Source organism: Borostomias antarcticus (assembly GCF_949987555.1).
Source record: "Borostomias antarcticus genome assembly, chromosome: 25".
Taxonomy (NCBI): domain Eukaryota; kingdom Metazoa; phylum Chordata; class Actinopteri; order Stomiiformes; family Stomiidae; genus Borostomias; species Borostomias antarcticus.
In genome coordinates, this window is record NC_140258.1 from 8571693 (window position 1) to 8591189 (window position 19497).

Here is a 19497-nt window from a genome sequence, read left to right on the forward strand (position 1 = left end):
AACCTCCAGCTGGCACTGTCCCACCGGCACGGAGGGCAGATGTGTGTGTGTGTGTGTGTGTGTAGGGGGGGGGGGGGGGGGGGGGGGTACTTGTGTGTAAGTGGGACAGCGTGTCATCTGGAGAGTGGCCCATCCTAAAGTGGTTCATCCTTATCTCATCTCTGACGCATTCAGATCTGTGTGTGTGTGTGTGTGTCCGCATTTGGTGTGTGAGACATTCGATCGACGTGCCTTCAGCTCATGCTAAGCTCAAACTAACCACAACCATTCATTTCATAACTAATAACCTAACCATTAGCTATTAGCTATGCTGGGCTAATTGCCCTGAGACTCTTGTTGTTGGGGGAGGTCGACCTCGACGCTACATCGTTCACTGGGCCTCTGCGTCTCACACAGTCATGGTTTCATACAGGTGCCATTCTAACCCACAAACCCCTGAGCTTGGATGACCCAGTAATGCACTTAGGGTAGAGAGAGAGAGAGGTCCGAACAGACTTCTATTATACACATTGCAGTATACAGTAGTATATATTTATGCAGCACTAAAACAGTAGCTAGTCAGTCTATTCTGGAGACCCCCCCTGAAGAGGAAGTATGAGTAAGGAAAACACAGGCAGATATACTGAACCCCGGCCTTGTTAGGGGGCGCTCTATTCATATGTCACTTTTTCACTCACAAAGATGCTATACTCCTCTCCACTCTTGTGTGTGTGTGTGTGTGTGTGTGTGTGTGTGTGTGTGTGTGTGTGTGTGATATGAGAGGCAGTAGTGTGTGAGCAGTGAGTCATAGCCGTGACCAGCTGGTTGGGATATTTTTGGCTGGGGAGGGGAGGGTGGAGGACGGCTGGGAAGCCAGTTCAGTGTGAGTGTGTACATGTTTGTGTGTGCGCGTGTGTGTGTGTGTGCGCGTGCGCGCGTGCGTCCGTGCGTGTGTGTGTGTGGAGGGAGCTGTGGCCTGGCCTGGCCCTGTCCAGCCTAGCCTAGCCTCCTGGCTACAGTGTTAAATGATTCTAACCTCTCTTCACGTCCTGTCATCTTTGCTCTCCCTAGGGGAGGATGCTCTGTGTCAAACACAGCTTACACACACATGCACACACACACACGTATATGTACGGCCTTTGCTCAAAAGCCCACCCCCACCCCCCCACACACACACACATCGGTCTCTCTCAAATGTATATGTATATATATACATATACACATATATACATATATATACATACACATATATACATATATACATATATATACATATATATATATTTGGGCAGCACGGTGGCTGAGTGGTTAGCCTCGCCTCACAGCAAGAAGGTCCTGGGTTCGAATCCTGGTCGTTCCAGGTCCTTTGTGTGTGGAGTTTGCATGTTCTCCCTGTGCCTGCGTGGGTTCCCTCCGGGTACTCCGGCTTCCCCCACCATCATAAAGACATGCAACATATGAATGAATGAATGTTGGTGGTGGTCGGAGGGGCCGTAGGCGCTGATTGGCAGCCACACTTCTGTCAGTCTGCCCCAGGGCAGCTGTGGCTACAGATGTAGCTTACCACCACCGGTATGACTGTGTCTGAATCAATACTGGCGCTCTGGGTATCATGAAGGGCGCTATATAAATCCAATTCATAATAATATAATGATCATATATATATATATATATATATATGTATATATATATAATTAGGGGCCAGGCAGCGTAGCTGCCGGAACCCTATTGTATTTGCCTATATTATTATTATTATTATTACTATTATTATTATTCTCCATCTTCCACTGAAGTCTAACTTCCCGTGGACAAAAAATCACCAAAATTTGCACAAAGCTCCAGTACTATACCCAAAGTCTTCAACCTGCATTGTAGGTCAATAAACCTGAAGGTGGCGCTACAGCAACAGTCTAAAGTTTAAAACTTAAAAAAAATCATAACAAATCAGCCATAGGTGCTATCACTGTAAAACCACCACGTGAATGTAGTCCCAAGTGAGACAAAACTTTCATACGCTTTGACCTTGCAGGAATTTTGAAGTCTATCACTCTGATTTCTTCATAAACTGTAAAACCTATCAAACCTATCTCCTCCCACATTTTTTGTTCAATTGACACCAAAATTTATCTACTGTATCTTCAGACTGTCCTTACCAAAGGATCCTCACAGATTTTTGAAATATGAAAAATTGAGCCCACAGCACATCAAAAAGTTTCACTGTTAACAGTGTATACAGTTCCTATTAATTCTCGCCAAATCAATGTCTGATCATCCTCATAAAAAGTGACAACATTGGCCACATAACCAAGATGTAATATGATTTTTTTCAGAATTTTATCTCAAAAATTGAATTTTTAAAAATATGTTTAATTCTGTTCTCTGAAACCAACACTTCATACAGAGAAAACTACGTTACCCACAATCCAACGCAAGCTCCACGAATCTGAGACATCGCTGTTGGCAACCCTACCCAACCCCCGCCGAGGATTACAATGACTAAATCGATTGATTGGCAACTGACTGAGTACACAGCTGCTGAAGTTAATGTTCAATTATGAAAAAAAAGCTAACAAAACCTGTAACCCACATTTTTCAATCAATTAACACTAAAGTTGCTACACTGGATCTTCAAACTGTCATTCACAAACTCATTGACCAGATTATTGAATTATCAAAATTGATCTTACAATGCATCAAAATGTTTTACTTATTATTATTATTCTCCATCTTCCACTGAAGTCTAACTTCCTGTGGACAAAAAAATCACCAAGATTTGCACATAGCTCCAGTACTATACCCAAAGTCCTAAACCTGCATTGTAGGTCAATAAACCTGAAGGTGGCGCTACAGCAACAGTCTAAAGTTTAAAACTAAAAAAAAAAATCATAACAAATCAGCCATAGGTGCCATCACTGTAAACCACCACGTGAATGTAGTCCCAAGTGAGACAAAACTTTCATACACTCTGACCTTGCAGGAATTTTTAAGTCCATCACTCTGATTTTTTCATAAACTGTAAAACCTATCAAACCTATCTCCTCCCACATTTTTTGTTCAATTGACACCAAAATTGATATACTGTATCTTCAGACGGTCCCTACCAAACGATCCTCACAGATTATTGAAATATGAAAAATTGAGCCCACAGCACATCAAAAGGTTTTACTGTAAACAGTTCTGTATACAGTTCCTATTAATTCTCGCCAAATCAATGTCTGATCATCCTCATAAAAAGTGACAACATTGGCCACATATCCAAGATGTAGTGTGATTTATTTCAGAATTTTATCTCAAAAATTGAATTTTTAAAAATATGTTTAATTCTGTCCTCTGAAACCAACACTACATACAGAGAAAACTACATTACCCACAATCCAACGCAAGCTCCGGAGACATCGCTGTTGGCAACCCTACCCAGCCCCCGCCGAGGATTACAATGACTAAATCAATTGATTGGCAACTGACTGAGTACACAGCTGCTGAAGTTAATGTTCAATTATGAAGAAAAGCAAACAAAACCTGTAAAAATTAATAAACATATCTCATCCCACATTTTTCAATCAATTAACACCACACAACTTGCTCCACTGGATGTTCAGACGGTAATTCACAAACTCATTGACCAGATTGTTGAATTATCAAAATCGTGCTTACAATGCATCAAAATCTTTTACAAATGTTTTACGATACGATATGAATGTACAAAATTAACATTGGAATGTCAACTTTCTTGTTGTCCTCCTATTCGCTCGCTTATTGCTCCTAAACTTGTCGGAAATTGCCTGGCCCCGCCTCATCGCTGCGAAGCAGCTTTAATTATTATTATTATTATTATTATTATATAATATATATACATACAGAGTCCGTTGTTGAACCCTGAAACCTGCCAGTGTGTATCATGTACTGTAATTTCTACATGCTAATAGGCTCAATGGGTGTACAGGAAGCTTCATCCAGCATAACCTGTATTTTCATCAAAAGTGTGTTTTGCTGCCATGGCAAGGGTTAATATTTATTCATTTGGAATCAAATACATTGTACTTGACTTCCTTTATGAATATACATCGGAGAAAGCAAATGATAATAATTTGATTTGAGTATTTTGCATGAAATCTCTTTTTCATTTTTCACCCCTCTGTTTTCTCTCTCTCTCTCTCTCTCTCTCTCTCTCTCTCTCTCCCTCTCTCTCTCTGGATGGGGGTGGCTTCCAGCTGATTAGATAATGCAAATACATTATTTATAACACTCAGCTCCATCGCCGCGCTTTATGGTATTGCCTAGCAACCAGGGAAATATATTCTATTTAGCCAGACCTCTGATAACCAGAGAGAGAGCTGTGCCCATGTGTTCATCTGGGTTCATCTCTCAGCCCTCTTCCTCTCTCCCTCTAATCACGTCTCTCTCTATCGCTACCACTCTCGATTCTCTCCTCTTTATATCCCTCCTCTCTCTATACCTCATTGCCTCTCCCTTTCAACCCCCCCCCCCTCCCCACACACACACACACACACTCACACTCACACCCTGCCTCTATCTGAATGTGGGGTGTGTGTGCTGACGATTGATTGGATCAGTGTGCTTGTTATTGACTGTTGACGTAAAGCCTCTCTATACTGGATGGTGTTGATCTCCGAGCAGAGGGACAGCCAGAGTGGGGGCACAGCCAAGCCAGGGGCATAGCCAGGGTAGGGGCATAGCCAGGGTAGGGGCACAGCCAAGCCAGGGGCATAGCCAGGGTAGGGGCACAGCCAAGCCAGGGGCATAGCCAGGGTAGGGGCATAGCCAAGCCAGGGGCATAGCCAGGGTAGGGGCATAGCCAGGGTAGGGGCATAGCCAGGGTAGGGGCATAGCCAGGGTAGGGGCATAGCCAGGGTAGGGGCATAGCCAAGCCAGGGGCATAGCCAGGGTAGGGGCATAGCCAAGCCAGGGGCATAGCCAGGGTAGGGGCATAGCCAAGCCAGGGGCATAGCCAGGGTAGGGGCACAGCCAGGGTAGGGGCATAGCCAGGGTAGGGGCACAGCCAGGGTAGGGGCATGGCTAGGCCAAGGACGATAGTCCATAGGGTGCAAGGACTAGATGCTAGGGGGTAGGAACTAGGGGCATGGCCAAGCTGGGGGCACAGCTAGGGCAGGGATCAGGAGCAGGGACCAGGGCAGGGGCACAGCCAGAGCAGATGAGACAGATGAGTAGTGGTGACAGCCAGACTTGGCCATGCAGGGATCACACCCAGCCCGCTGATGGGATTTAGACAGCTCAGGTTGTTGCCAGCTGACACGGTCACTGCCGAGCCACCCAGGTACACCCACATGGGCCGGACCAGGACTGCGGCTGGGGTTAGGGCTGGGTCAGGGTTAGGGCTGGGTCAGGGTGAGGGCTGGGTCAGGGTTAGGGCTGGGTCACAGTCATGGGGAAACACACTGAGCCCTCGACCTGTTTGTGTGTGTGTCTGCAAGTCTGTGTGCGTCTCACTGTCACTCTCTCTCTCTCTCTCTCTCTCTCTCTCTCTCTCTCTGTCTCTTTCTCTCTTCCTCCTATTCACTCTCTGTCTCCCTCTCTCTGAACTCGAAGCTTGTGTTTCTTCTCCAGTGTTTATGTGTAGTGACTTCTGGGTGTTTATTTGATTAAACCGCTGACCTGAACGGATTTGTTTCTCTATGGTTACCAACATGGTAATTGGCATGTGGGACAGATGGGAGGAAATAGTGTGTCAGTGTGTGTGTGTGTGTCTTTTTTGTGTGCCGTTGCATGCACTGTGTACGTTACACATGCATGTGTGTGTGGCACTGTGTGTGTGTGTGTGTGTGTGTGTGTGTGTGTGTGTGTGTGTGTGTGTGTGTGTGTGTGTGTGAAAGGTGGCCCATACTACCTATGTCATACGTAGGTGTGGCCCATGATTAGATCTGTTAACAGAAGCTGCTCCCCATCAGTCTCTGGCTCATCTGCATCAGTCTGCAGCAATAATACAATTGTCAATGGTTCCAACAGGTTAACCTACTGTCACCCTGGACTTCTAGAACATTTAACACAATACCCGTCGATATGTGTCCAGATTTCTTCTTGGTGAAAACCTTGGTTAGGTGTGACCCAGTCTGCACCTTCCCATCAGACTCGTAATTAGAATATTTAACCTATTCCAATTAATTTTTATCGTTAATTATTTGATAGGTGCAATTAAATAAAATAGACACGTAATTGACAAGGGATTTAGCAATGTAGCTTGGTCCTCGCCCGTTACGGCCTTTGTATATAAGGAGGAGGACCTTCAAATCAACTAAATGTTACCAGAGGGATGAGTAGAGAGTGATGGAGAGAGAGATAGAGGGATGAGTAGAGAGTGATGGAGAGAGAGATAGAGGGATGAGTAGAGAGTGATGGAGAGATAGAGGGATGAGTAGAGAGTGATGGAGAGATAGAGGCATGAGTAGAGCGTGATGAAGAGAGAGAGATAGAGGGATGAGTAGAGAGTGATGAAGAGCGAGGGATGAGGAGAGAGTGATGGAGAAAGAGAGTGAGTTAGAGAGATGAGGAAAGAGTGATGAAAAGAGATAGAGGGATGAGTAGAGAGTGATGGAGAGAGAGGGATGAGGAGAGAGTGATGGAGAAAGAGAGAGATGGAGAGGGATGAGGAGAGAGTGATGGAGAAAGAGAGAGAGATAGAGAGGGATGAGGAGAGAGTGATGGAGAAAGAGAGAGAGATAGAGAGGGATGAGGAGAGAGTGATAGAGAGAGAGGGGGGGGTTGCTGAAAGACAAAGGGAGAGGAAGCATGGTTGGAGGTTGCGTCAGAGCCCCTAGACAGCTCTGTGGATTTCAGCTCAATTAATCCGGTGCAGAGCCTGCATAACAAGACTCGTCTGTCTGACCTGAGGCAAGCTCGTGCTGTGTGTGTGGCTGTCTGTGTGTGTGTGTGTGTGTGTGTGTGTGTGTGTGTGTGTGTGTGTGTGTGTGTGTGTGTGTGTGTGTGTGTGTGTGTGTGTGTGCTTGTGTGCGAGACATAACTGGCGGTCAGTTGCGTGATCCTCTGTTATGCCGGACTCTCAAGACGCACAGAGCCCCAGCTGAGAGTGAGAGGTCCAAAGAGACACGCCATGCTGTGCTGACCGCTGCCCTCACACACGCACACACACACACACACACACACACACACACACACAGTGTCGCAGCAGCACAAACACACGCACACACTGTTATAGCTGCACATACACACAGTTACCAACATCCACACACTCTCTTTTGCTCTCGCTCACTTTCTCTGGCTCCACCCCCCCTCTCTCTCTCTCTCTCTTTCTCTCTCTCTCTCTCTCTCTCTCTCTCTCTCTCACACAGACACACACACACACGCTGGATAGCAGTCATCGTCATCGCACAAACACACCATCCTCTCCGGGAGTGCCCCTGGGTGTAATCACCAAACACGCCAGCGCAAATGAAGGGTTTGGACAAACAAGAGCTTTATCTGGCTACCTCTCATCTTCGCTGGGTGCCGGACGTGGCAGCCTCTCCCTCTGTGTGTGTGCATGTAGGTTGGGCCTTCCATGTCATGTTAGGTCAAGGGCAGGGTCCAACGCTAGAGACATCTCTCTGGTCTCTTCAGCTCTCTTGCTGCTGTGCCTGTGAGACCGTTTCGAGACCGGCGTCGGCGTCTCTGTAAACGAAAGGGAGAAATACTCACCCACCGTCTACCGTGAGGGCGGTGGAGACGATCGCCGGACAAAATCAGTACCACCCCTCCGCAACCCTTCCCTTACCGGGCCGGTGAGCTATCGTATCTGTGACTGGACCTCACCCCCGCCCCATAGGGTCGGTGGTCTATTGCATCCGGTGCTCGGACTGACCTCTCCCCCTCACCTCCCCTCTGCAGGGCCAGCTGCTGGTGCAGGGCGGGCGCGCGGGCCTGGGGGAGAAGGTGCTGCGCGACGCCGTGCAGGCCCAGAGCACGGCCCACGAGGCCTGGAGCGGCCTGGGGGAGGTGCTGCAGAGCCAGGGCAGCGGCCAGGCGCCCGACTGCTTCCTCACCGCCCTGGAGCTGGAGGCCTCCTGCCCGGTACGGCCCTTCACCATCATCCCCCGCCAGCTCTGAGCGCCGCGCACGCACACACACACACACACACACACACACACACACACACACACACGCATGCACATGCACACACACACACACACACACACACATGAGCACACACGCATGCACATGCACACACACACACACACACACACACACACACACAAACATGTAGATACACACACTCACATACGCACACACACACACACACACACACACACACACACACACACACACACATCTAGATACACAGACTCACATACGCACACACACACACACATGGATACTGATTCTGATTCCCTTTGAATTGCATCAGCAAATACCTTCAGCTCTCTCTCTCTGACTCTATATTTCTGCCTCTTTGATCTCCCCCCCTCTCTCTCTTGCACACACTCCCTCTCTCTCTTGCACACACTTCCCGCCCCCATACTGTACATATTCAGTTCACACACACACATACACACACACACACACACACACACCCCACTGACGTTCAGAGCACACACCTCGCTTCTCTCAGGGACCCTGTGTTAATAACATTACATTTCATTTCATGTCAAGTCTCTGACTCAGACAAAATCACTCAACCTTGAGTGTACTGTATGTGTGTGTAGTTGAAATCACGATTCAAATCACTGGTTGGCTTGTATTCTGAATGATTCATCGTGTGTTCGTTTTTTTCGACTCCATCCATCCATAAATCTCCCCATAAACAGTTATTTTAAATCACGCTGTGTGTTGGTTTCTGTGTGAGTCTTCATCTGTCATGTCACTTGTCACTAATGGACATCACTTCCAAGTGCCTAACCATATTAATATGAGCAGTGGGGCTCAGAGCTGGGAGCTTATGTAATTTTGCCAGGGTTGTTTCTGCCTCCCAACCGACTCGCTCCCCTCCTCCTTCCCCTCCTCCTCCTCCTCCTCCTCTCTCTCGTTCTCTCTCTTTCTCTCTCCTCTCTATCCTCCCAGCTAGCCTGATGTGATGTGATGTGGCTTGGTTGCCTAGCAACCATCGCTTGTTTGAGTAACTGGGGAAGCGGAGAGAGATATCTCGTCTGCTGAGCAACACACACACACACACACACACACACACACACACACACACACACACACAGGGAGATAATACCCCGCCGTGTTGCTTTATGGTCTTGACAGAGCCTGTTTGATGTCAACTGTCACCCTGTGAGGTGCAAGCCTATTGTAATCAATGGGGCTCTGTGGTGTGAATTGATTTCTGCTATCAAAGAATCCTGCACCCCCCCCCCTCCCCCACCACACACACACACACACACACACACTCTCTGCAAACCGTGTATTAACCCTTCCACATCCACAGCTGAACTTGGGGATTGGAGTCTAACTCTGTACAGCCCTATTCTCACCAACCCAAGGAGCGACTCTTCACCTTGATAAATACTGAAACGCTTTATCACTGTCGCCGTTTCCCACCCGATTTCTATCTTTACCTATCCACCGTCTCCTAATCCCCCCTGCTCTCGATCTCTCATCATCCTCTCCCTCATTAGCAGAGTGTGTGTGTGTGTGTGTGTGTGTGTGTGTGTGTGTGTGTGTGTGTGTGTGTGTGTGTGTGTGTGTGTGTGTGTGTGTGTGTGTGACGGCCGTCGGCGTGGGAGATGAATGAAGCTGGAGTCCCGGTGGATGGGGAGTGATCTATAACGCCGCGCCGGGGGAAGGTCGTGACAGGGCTGGTAAAAGGAGACAGATTAATGGATGAGCCGGCCTGCCGGACAGCCTCTCAGGATGACATCAACTGATGAAGGGTTCAGGCCGGCTCCATTCATCGCACAGGCCCGCTCTGAATAATTAGCCACCGCGCCATCTTAAGCCACACACATACACACACACACACACACATACACACACATAGTGTGTACAGAAGGCTGAGGAGAGCCTGCATGAGACCAAGAGCAACAGTAAGATAAGGTCCTTCTCTGAGATGAATGAATGCTGTGTGTGTGTGTGTGTGCGCGCGCGTGCGCCTGTGTGTCTGTGCTTGTGCATGCATGGATTAATGCTGTGTGTGTGTGTGTGTGTGTGTGTTGAAGACCTTCCCCCCCAGGTGTCGCCAGCTCCCCTGTGCAGGTAGGTCACAGCAGCCGAGCAAGTCCACAGGATGTGTGGGCTCTGCGTCACTGTGAGATCATACGACCTCGGCAGCACTCTCTGGTTACCCCCGGGTGGCTGGGCCGCCCGCTCTACCTGAACAATGGGGGAGCGGGGCGGTGTGTGTGTATATGTGTGTGTGTGTGTCTCGGGGTCAGGTACTGTATCGGGTGTCCAGGCCCAGTTACACCCATGGCCGGCCTGCGCCACACACACAGACACCGTGTGACAGATCCGTTTGTTCCTGCTCTGGACTAGCAGCCATGGGCGGTAAACCAAAGAGTGGCAGGGCATGCCGGTACTGACGGCCCAGGCCAGTATATTGGGTGGCATTTAGGACAGGGGGGGGGGGGGGGGGGGGGGTCTGATGTTGCCAAACCCTTAATGGATAGCTGGAGGGTCAGGGGTAGGAAGCTACTGAGACGGGCGCCAGGTGTATGTCATCTGTGGTTATCTGAAAAATCCAAATGAGGTAGCCTACATACTGACCACAGGGCGAACTGGGTCCACATTCCTGATCTTGTATGGCTGCACTATTCATGTGACCGTAGTAAACATTTAATTCACTCATGCAGAGACAATGTGGACACGGGCTCGGCGAAGCGCCGGACATCTTGCATAGTCTCCACCGTCCCTTTAAAAGGGTTTATTATGAGGTTAACATTAATGAGCTGGCAAATGAGTTCCGATGACATGTGAGCTACCAGAAGACTCTTTTCCTTGTATCCCGACTCATCAATCCACCTCACCTGATTGCACTCGAAAACAGCCCCTTAGTTTTTGTCCGACAGGCTCAACATCATGCCAACGCCATTACAGGAAAAACAATGACCCCTTGTTCACTAACAGCGGCCCATTCAACCACATTAAACTTTAATATGCCATTTAATTTTGGCCCATCGTGCCTGTCAGTGGCTGGGTAAAAGGACACCTGGCTGCTTTGGTGTCACGCTGGCCCACTGGATTCCAGTAGCCGCTAGTGATCGCTGGGTTGTTGATGGCGATGGGAGGGCATATGACCCTGGCTGGGAGGCGGGGTGGGCGTGAGGGAGCAGCAACCATGACGGCTCTAACCGTGTTTCTGACCACACAGCTCTGTGAGCTAGGTTGGAGCTTCTAAAACGGCCACTAATGAGGGACAGACAGGGAAGTGGTTAGCATTAGCGTCGTTACTAACTAGTCACGTGGAGGGAGGAAGCTGTGGTTACCCTCCTAGCACAGTATGTAAAGCCGACGTGGCACACTGGCCATAGTTTGGTAAATCTGACGGCTTTCGGCTAGCCTTCGTCAGACGGTCTAGTGACCCAGACGCGTCAGCGTTAACTGGCCAAAATAGAATGGTGAATGAGAATTTTTGTCTCTTTGCTTCAATCAACGTGTGCTGCTTTGCCTTTCTTTTTTTCATAAACAAGCCCTGACAAGCACAGAGTTAATAATTAGCCAAAATAAATGGTGGATGAGAATTATTGCCTCTGTGCTTCAATGTGTGCTACTCCTGTCCTTTTTCCAAAGACAAGCCCTGTCATAATATACGCTGTCATTTTGGAGTCCAGCACCGCACTCTACAAGGATTTTTGAGAAGCGCGCCCTGCCTCCAACTACTATTTTGCAACATACTTCCTTGAAATCTTCCCTAATTTGATTTCCAGTACAGTTGGAGCAACCAGTCTGTCCTGCAGGGTTGATTTGGGAGTGACCTCCTGAAAGCTGCCAATGAACAGCAGGAATCTCTAGCGTCATCGGTTATGGCACGGTGCCTTTGGCCTGAACTCTGGAAATCTCGAGTTCCTGTTTGGGTTTCCTCCTCCACTGCTGGGACAACCCAATAGCAGATGGCTGGTATTCAATTAAAATGACTTAATCCTGTAGTAAACCTACGCTTCCACCAAACATACTGTCCCCCTTGTACAGGAGGTGATCTATAAACACTTTTAGCTCTTTCTCAAAAGCATGGGAGGAAAATTAATTGTTCACTTCTGTGTGTGTGTGTGTGCGCTCACTAGCTAGGCTCCGGTCTCTGTGCCTTGTGTAGTGTGTGCTTTGCCTACATTCAGCCATTATTCTGCCTTTTGGAGAAACGTCATCCTTTCCTCACTGATGAGAGCATGTGTGTTTGTGTGTGTATTTTTGAGTGTGCCTGTGTTTGTGTAGTTGTGCCAGAATACTGTATATGTGTGTGTGTGTGTGTGTGTGTGTGAGAAAGAGAAAAGGATCAAAGGATCAGCCAAGCCCGTGTATTTGGTTGACGCAGGCTCTGGGAGATGGAGGGTGTTAAGTCGTTGGAATGAGACACAGTATGTCAGAGATCAGCGCTGCTGTGGATGCCACTGTGTGTGTGTGTGTGTGTGTGTGTGCGCGTGTGTGCACGTGTGTGCGCGCGCGCGCGCACCTATGGGGACAGATTACAATGGACTTGTACCCTGACCCCCAGTTATGTGTTGGCGCATACCAGCGACACACAGACCACACACACACACAACTCAAGAGCCCTGGTTCGTGTTAGTCTGGGGGACTGGGGGAGAGTTGTCCCTCTCCCTGACGTTTCAGAGTGTGTGTCCTTTGTCTCCTGGATAATGACAACATGGGATGAGAGCCAGCCTCTTGAGCCACTTGAGCCACTCTCCAGTGTGAGCAGCTGAAAACAAGACAAAGGCTCCGAGATTAAACCCAGGGGGCCTATAGACGTGCCTGGGATCAGGTTTGGGGGATACATTTGGGATTATTGTGACATGCAGATGTTGTGAGCTGACGTCAATGCGGGCTGATAAAACCGGCTGAATGTGCTGCAGGCAAAGCGCCTCAGAAGACGAGCGTGAGGCCACGTGGTTTGGCCTTTCGCATGCCCTGACTGAGATCAGGACAGTTTGCTCGCCAGTTCATTTCCTTTAACAACCTGGCGTCTGCCCGTCTCAGCGGGTGTAGTTTACAAAGCTCCTCTCTCTGTCCGGGTCTTATGCGTATCAAACCCAAGCTGTGTAACCCAACTCCCACATTATTCACTGTTTGTTTTGCTTGTTGGAGAGAGTCTGCACTGGAGGTAGCGATAAGAATAGGTATTTTATTGTGCGCTCGCCCCCTAATGTGGAATGGGTTATCTGAGCGCGCTGCATGCCACACTAAGCTATGTGCATGTGATGGATGGCTGAGGCGCGTTTCGCCTCGTGAGTGCATAGCAGGGCCCAGATAGTGAGGAGGCACAGTGGCCTGACTGCCAGCGCACAGAGATGACAGAGAGAGAGAGGCAGAAAGTCAAGGAGAAACAGTAGAGCGAGAGAGCGCAGGGAGGAAAGAGTGAGTGAGAGAAAAAGAGGCAGAGATTAACACAGATAGGGAGGGAGGGAGAGTACGACAGTAGGCACTTGGATAAACCTTAGTACTCGGTGTTGCAGATAACATCATTATGATTCCCTGCTTAATCTGCTTGGGCAAATCTAATGGCATTCACTGTGTGCCCTTGGCAGCATAAAATATGTGTTTGTCACTGACACAAGGGGGTTCTTGAAGAAATTAAACACTAAAATGTCTTCTCTTCCAGGCATCCGGGGTTTGTTTTGTTTTTTACTTGAAGGAAACATAAATAACATCGCCCAGTGTGACATGCAATCTATCCGTCAGCGAGGGAGATTGAATTAGGTAGTCAGTGTGGAGCAGGGTGTTGCTGGGAGATGCGGTCCATCTAGAAGACGCTGCGGAAGAAGAGGCCGTGTGCTCTACCCATGTTGGCCTCCGTGCCCAGACGACGGCCCATCTGCCAGGACGGCTCATAGGTCCCTGGTCCGGGGGTCCTCTGTAAACAACACACACACACACACACAATGACAAAATACAGTTACAGTGTAACCTCACTCGACAACAGGAAGTGAACAGCATTGGAGCTTTAACGTCTGAAGCGACTAGTGTCACGGATGGGGAGGTCAGCCGTAATTGGATATGAGTCAGACTCACTGAGCGCACACTGTGGAGGCGGGGCACGGTGGACCTGAAACAGGAAGTGATGCCATTGGTGGGGCGAGGATTCAGGTTGTAGTGTCCTGGGGCAAGTCCCTCCCTCTACATATAGAAAAGCGATAGGTCATGCAACCATGCACACAAACAAACACCTACGTATGTCAGATTGATTATTGATTACATTTGATTATTTATTCATAATGTGTATACAAGCAAAAACAGCTCTACTTGACTTCCCCTTTTGGGTTGTTTTATATGATTTATGGGCCAGTAATCAGAATCATGTACTGCATGCCTGTCACACACTGTACATGCTGTACATTCCATGCCATGGCATAGTGAGTTCGTTGTATCAAATCATCTGGCTCTTCTGACTTAACCTAGATATTAATTACCATAGGTTACCCTCATTTCCCCTACCCACTGACATACATACTGATGACCAGCACAGGCAGAAATAGCACACACCCCCCACCCTCTTTCACTCCCTCCCTTGGACATAAAACACCTTTTTATGTCAGATGACTCTGTGCCAATAACTCATGAGACACTTCTCTGAAACACCAGAAAGAGAAAAGTGAGGAGAAAAAGATTTCCCTGTTCCTCTTTGCCCCCGAGAAGGGCAACTCCTATCATTACATGCCATTTGATTCCAGTAGCAAGTTCACTTGATCCTCTTTGCCTGCCTGTCTCCCAGCCTGGCTTTCTCTCTGTCTGTCTGTCTGTCTGTCTGTCTGTCTGTCTGTCTGTCTGTCTGTCTGTCTGTCTGTCTGTCTGTCTGTCTGTCTGTCTGTCTGTCTGTCTGTCTGTCTGTCTGTCTGTCTGTCTGTCTCCTTATCTCTCTGTCTGTTTTACAGCCTGTCTTTATTAAATTCAATTCAGTTCAGTATGCTTTATTGGTATGAATGTCGGGTGAACAATATTGCCAAAGGGTCAAGAACACAATTCAATAATAACTTATATTAACAGTATTAACAGATTTACAATCTGTCTTCCTCTGTCTCCCAGCCTGCCTTTCTCTCTGTCTGTCTGTCTCACAGGCTGCCTTCCTATCTTTCTGTCTGTTTTATTGTCTGTCTTCCTGTCTGTCTGTCTCCCAGCCTGCCTTTCTGTCTGTCTGTCTGTCTGTCTGTCTGTCTGTCTGCCTGTCTGTCTGTCTGTCTGTCTGTCTGTCTGTCTGTCTGTCTGTCTGTCTCACAGGCTGCCTCCTTATCTCTGTCTGTTTTACAGTCTGTCTTCCTGTCTGTCTCCCAGCCTGCCTTTCTCTGTCTGTCTGTCTGTCTGTCTGTCTGTCTGTCTGTCTGTCTGTCTGTCTGTCTGTCTGTCTGTCTGTCTGTCTGTCTGTCTGTCTCTGTCTGTCTATCTCCCAGCCTGCCTGCCTGCTTTCCTAACTCATTCGCTCCCTGCCTCTCATCCTGCTTGTTTCCTAGCCTCCCTCCCTCCCTGCCCGCAAGCCCACCAGCCTGGTGGGAGCTGATCCCAGTGGTAGGTGTTAATGCAGGTGTATTTCACAGAAGCTTTCAAAGCGGACATGGGGGAGTGAAGCTCTCTCTTTCTCTCTCTGCTCTGTCTCTCCTCCCCCGTGAGAAGCCGTAGCGGTGCAGCTATCTGCCTCCGTGCGTGAGGCTCAGGCACCTGGCCTACTTTCCCTGCGCCGCGGTAGAAGGAGAGAGCCTCACATTTCCGGGCCGCGGTACAGATAACTGGCCCATGCCGCAGATGTCTGATGAACCTTTGTCCTTTGACTCATTATGTCAGGGACCTACAGTAGTCACAGCCAGCGCCTCACACTTCCATGTTATCTCCATGGATACCCTACACTCGCAGGCCACCAGATAGGAATGGTTTATAGGAGGTCATTTCAGATAGGAATGGTTTATAGGAGGTCATGTCAGACAGACAATGAAGGCTTGATTTAGAGGATCCTGTTGTTCTATTCAAAGTTCAAATAAAGGAATAAGAAAAGGGTTTTGCTCTTCACGGCTGGTGCACGTGCATCAGACAGTGCACCAAAACAAATCTGGGACATATTTTGGCCCGAGGACGAAGAAATTAAGTCAAATCAGTACTTCAGTACAAAATCCTTCTGTTCTCTTCGTTTCGGGTTTCAACGTCTTAAGCCCAAAAAATGTTTCTCAGAAAATGCTGAAATCAATCTCACATTCTGAGCTTGCAATTCAAAATCTCAGAAAAATAGAAATTCTCTCTTTCCAATTTCGATGTGTCTTTTAACAACATGCCCCCTCCATCTCCTAGCATCAGTACTCCAAGTGTAAACCATTAAGACTCTGACCTTTGACTGGTTGATATATGGGAAACCTGCCTCACTTCATCACGCCGGACAGCTGACCTACAGGCGGTCGCCTCAGATAGGAACACCACAGGATTTGTTTAGCTGTTTAACCTTTGACAATAAACTTGTCTTGGACTAGGCCTGACATCTCCAAAAGCAGAAAACGCTGCAGTAATGCCACCCTTGAGATTTCTCTGCCTTCTCTGTCAACACCCGACAGCTGCCGACATGGCTCAAATATCCATCAGGTGCAGGTGCAGCTCCTACACGGTGCAACCAAACATGACTGGTCAGTCAGTCAAAGAGAAACACTTGATAATGGGGGCTCAAACCAGGCCAATGGTAACATCCCATAATTTCCATAATCAAGCTAGTCAAGGGGAGACAACCAAAACAACTTGGATACATCCAGTCTTTGTTGAGAATGGGAGAGGTGACCAGATACTCTTTTGGCTGGACAGAAATCTAAACTTTAAACATCATATTGAAGCCCTAACTAAGAAACTGAAGTTTACTCTTGGCTTCCTTTACAGACTTAAAGCTTGTTTTTCAACATCTTCTCGTAAAAGGTTGGTCTCTGGCTTATTCCTGTCCCAGCTTGATTACGGCGATACCATCTATAGATTTGCCTGTCCCACTGTTTTGGCCAAACTTGACCCACTCTACCATGCTGCACTGAGATATATATCAAATGCACCTTATAGGACTCATCATTGCACACTGTATAGCCTAACTGGGTGGCCCTCACTTACTATGCGCAGGATGCAACACTGGTTTATTTTATTGTATAAGGCCATTTTAGGCAAGCTCCCTCGGTACATATGTTCCAATTTTGTACCAGTTTGTGACTCTTACAACCTCAGATCCAGTGCCTGGATACGGTTCCAGGTACCTGCTGTGCGGACTGAGGCTGGAAAAAGGAGCCTTTTTTATTCTGGTCCTTGGTCTTGGAATGACCTTCAGTCAAGCCTCAAACTGATGGCACTTATTCCTTTAGCCAGCTTTAAACTGAAACTATCAGAAGTCCTTACCACCAGCTGCTCATGTAGTAATATATCTTAATTTCTTATTGTTCCCACGTGGTCTACGCCTTTTGTATATTTAGTTGTGTTGTTCTCTGTATTTTATATGTCCTTGTGTCTTTCTATGTGAAACTTTGCTGCCTTCTTGGCCAGGTCAGTATTGTAAAAGAGATTTTATCTCAATGCTTTTATCTGGTTAAATAAAGGTTAAATAAAATTAAATAAATAAAATAAAATACTCACAGGAAGAAAGCTGGCGCGCTGAACTGCTGAACGGAACATCGGATGCCTGCAAGGAGAGAAGAAACACAATGGTGAGAGGGGGGAAGAGAGGAGGAGGAAAGAGGAATGTGTCAGACACGAGGAGGCACTGACAACCAGAGAGCAGGTGATTCCAGAAGATGACAGACAAAAGGAGGAGTTTCTGAAGAGGATTCAGAAGACTCCCACTCTCTGTGATTCAAGGGATGATCTGGCTGTGTGAAATGGATACCGGGGAGGCCCATGGAGCAATTACTCTATGAAATGAACAGTTGCACTTGATCTTACTTGCAGGGAATCTTGGGCACTGGCTTCTCTATCACATCATAGTGGCAGGGTGAGAGGTCTATCTCCTAGAAAAGACATTCAGAACATGAGTATTTTCCCAGGATTAGATACGCATAATGAAAAGATATATGCAGTACTTAGCAATACTAAAAATGGTCACATATAGAGGAATAGCATATGAGTAAATATACTGTATGTTCAGACATGAATGACATTCAGTAACAATAGGCTCAATACAAGATGGCTTCCAAGAAAGTGTTTACACATTTACTACCCCCCTCTCCCCATCCTCTCTCCCCCTCCCCTTTCACCTCCTCCAGCCCCCTTCAACCTCTCGCACCCCCACTCCTGCCCCACCTTGTCCCTGATGCCCAGGGTGTAGTTGTTGGGCCGGGGGCAGTTCTTGAAGGAGTAGGAGGCGGGACGCTGTAGGGCCTGCTGGGTGGAGTCAGTGAAGCCGTAGGCCCCGGGCAGCAGCATGTCTCCCTTCCGGACGTACTGCGTCTGGGTCTCCCTGCCCGTGCCCTTGAAGCCATACGTCCTCCGCACCGGGTTCAGCCCTGCCTCCTCGATGAAGTCCCGGATGTGGTAGCTTCCTGGAATGGGCGTGTCCTGGAGGGGGTGATTGGCCCAAGGGCAAAGAGCAACTGGGATAGCATTATCACACAACTACAGTGGAATTTGATTAAGCTCATCGATCGAGAGGTTACACGGGGATCCGTGTCTGAAAGCATTGTTGTTTAGACTTACTTTCATGGTTCCCAGCCACCAGCCGCCTCGGTCACACAGGTCTCCCTTTTCACTGCCCTGCACATAGGAAGGCCCGTGGAGATGGGACTAGGACATTTCGTCCAACACAAAGGCAATATTTGTTCTTCAACTGAGTGCGACAAAGATGGGCAATTCTCTCCTAAAACCGAATGATGATTTTTATCATCATGACATACTGTATTATATGAACATTATGGCCACTTACCTTTCCTCCTCCTGTTCTATCGTCGTCCCTCGATATGTCACTAACTTTGGTGATATCTTTATTTCTTCCTGGCGACATTGTCTGGCTCTGCACCGCGGTTCGAGCAGTCTACTGTTGTCACCAGGAGCTCCGGTTACAGGCACACTCTATTAGACTGTGACTGTTACCACTAGCAGCCACACAATTGATTAATTTTTCAACAAGCAGCCAGTGGGTAGGTCTATATTTAGACTGTCAGATCCAGGTGAAACTCAGGAGGGTTGGTGATGAGGAAAATGAGTGCTTTATAGTTTGTTCAGCACAGCTGTCAGTTTAGTTTTTGATGTCATAGAGGCCTATGCACTGTAACCTTGTAATAATTCATAATTGTGCCATAAAATATTATCTAATTATGTGTCACAGGGGAATGATGTTATAAGTGATCCATTCATTCATCAGAATGTGTTAGATGTGTATCATGAAAGGGTTGAGGAAAATATGCAACCCAACCCATGCAAGTTGACAACCCAACAAACTACCAGCTCTCCCACTCACCAACATCCCAC

At 47.9% G+C, this 19497-nt stretch overlaps 2 protein-coding genes across 4 annotated transcripts in view; one reads left to right on the forward strand and one right to left on the reverse strand.

Moving 5' to 3' along the window:
• The window catches only part of ttc7a (tetratricopeptide repeat domain 7A), a 34518-nt gene extending 25749 nt beyond the window's left edge, over nt 1-8769 (forward strand). For 2 of the 3 annotated variants that reach the window (XM_084458644.1, XM_084458645.1), the window contains one exon: nt 7840-8769. In XM_084458644.1, the coding sequence (XP_084314770.1) occupies nt 7840-8058 (219 nt within the window). In that variant the 3' untranslated portion in view covers nt 8059-8769. The remainder of the gene's footprint in view (nt 1-7839) is intronic. The other variant, XR_014631023.1, reaches the window with a different exon arrangement.
• A 5071-nt stretch (nt 8770-13840) lies between these two features.
• Nucleotides 13841-19030, reverse strand: stpg4 (sperm-tail PG-rich repeat containing 4; the record flags this gene model as incomplete). The annotated part of the gene is made up of 7 exons (XM_084458785.1): nt 13841-13951; nt 14110-14214; nt 17671-17716; nt 17977-18041; nt 18334-18588; nt 18727-18783; nt 18953-19030. 7 exons carry the CDS (start codon nt 19028-19030, stop codon nt 13841-13843), a joined length of 717 nt encoding a protein of 238 aa, XP_084314911.1.
• Nucleotides 19031-19497: the final 467 nt, after the last annotated feature.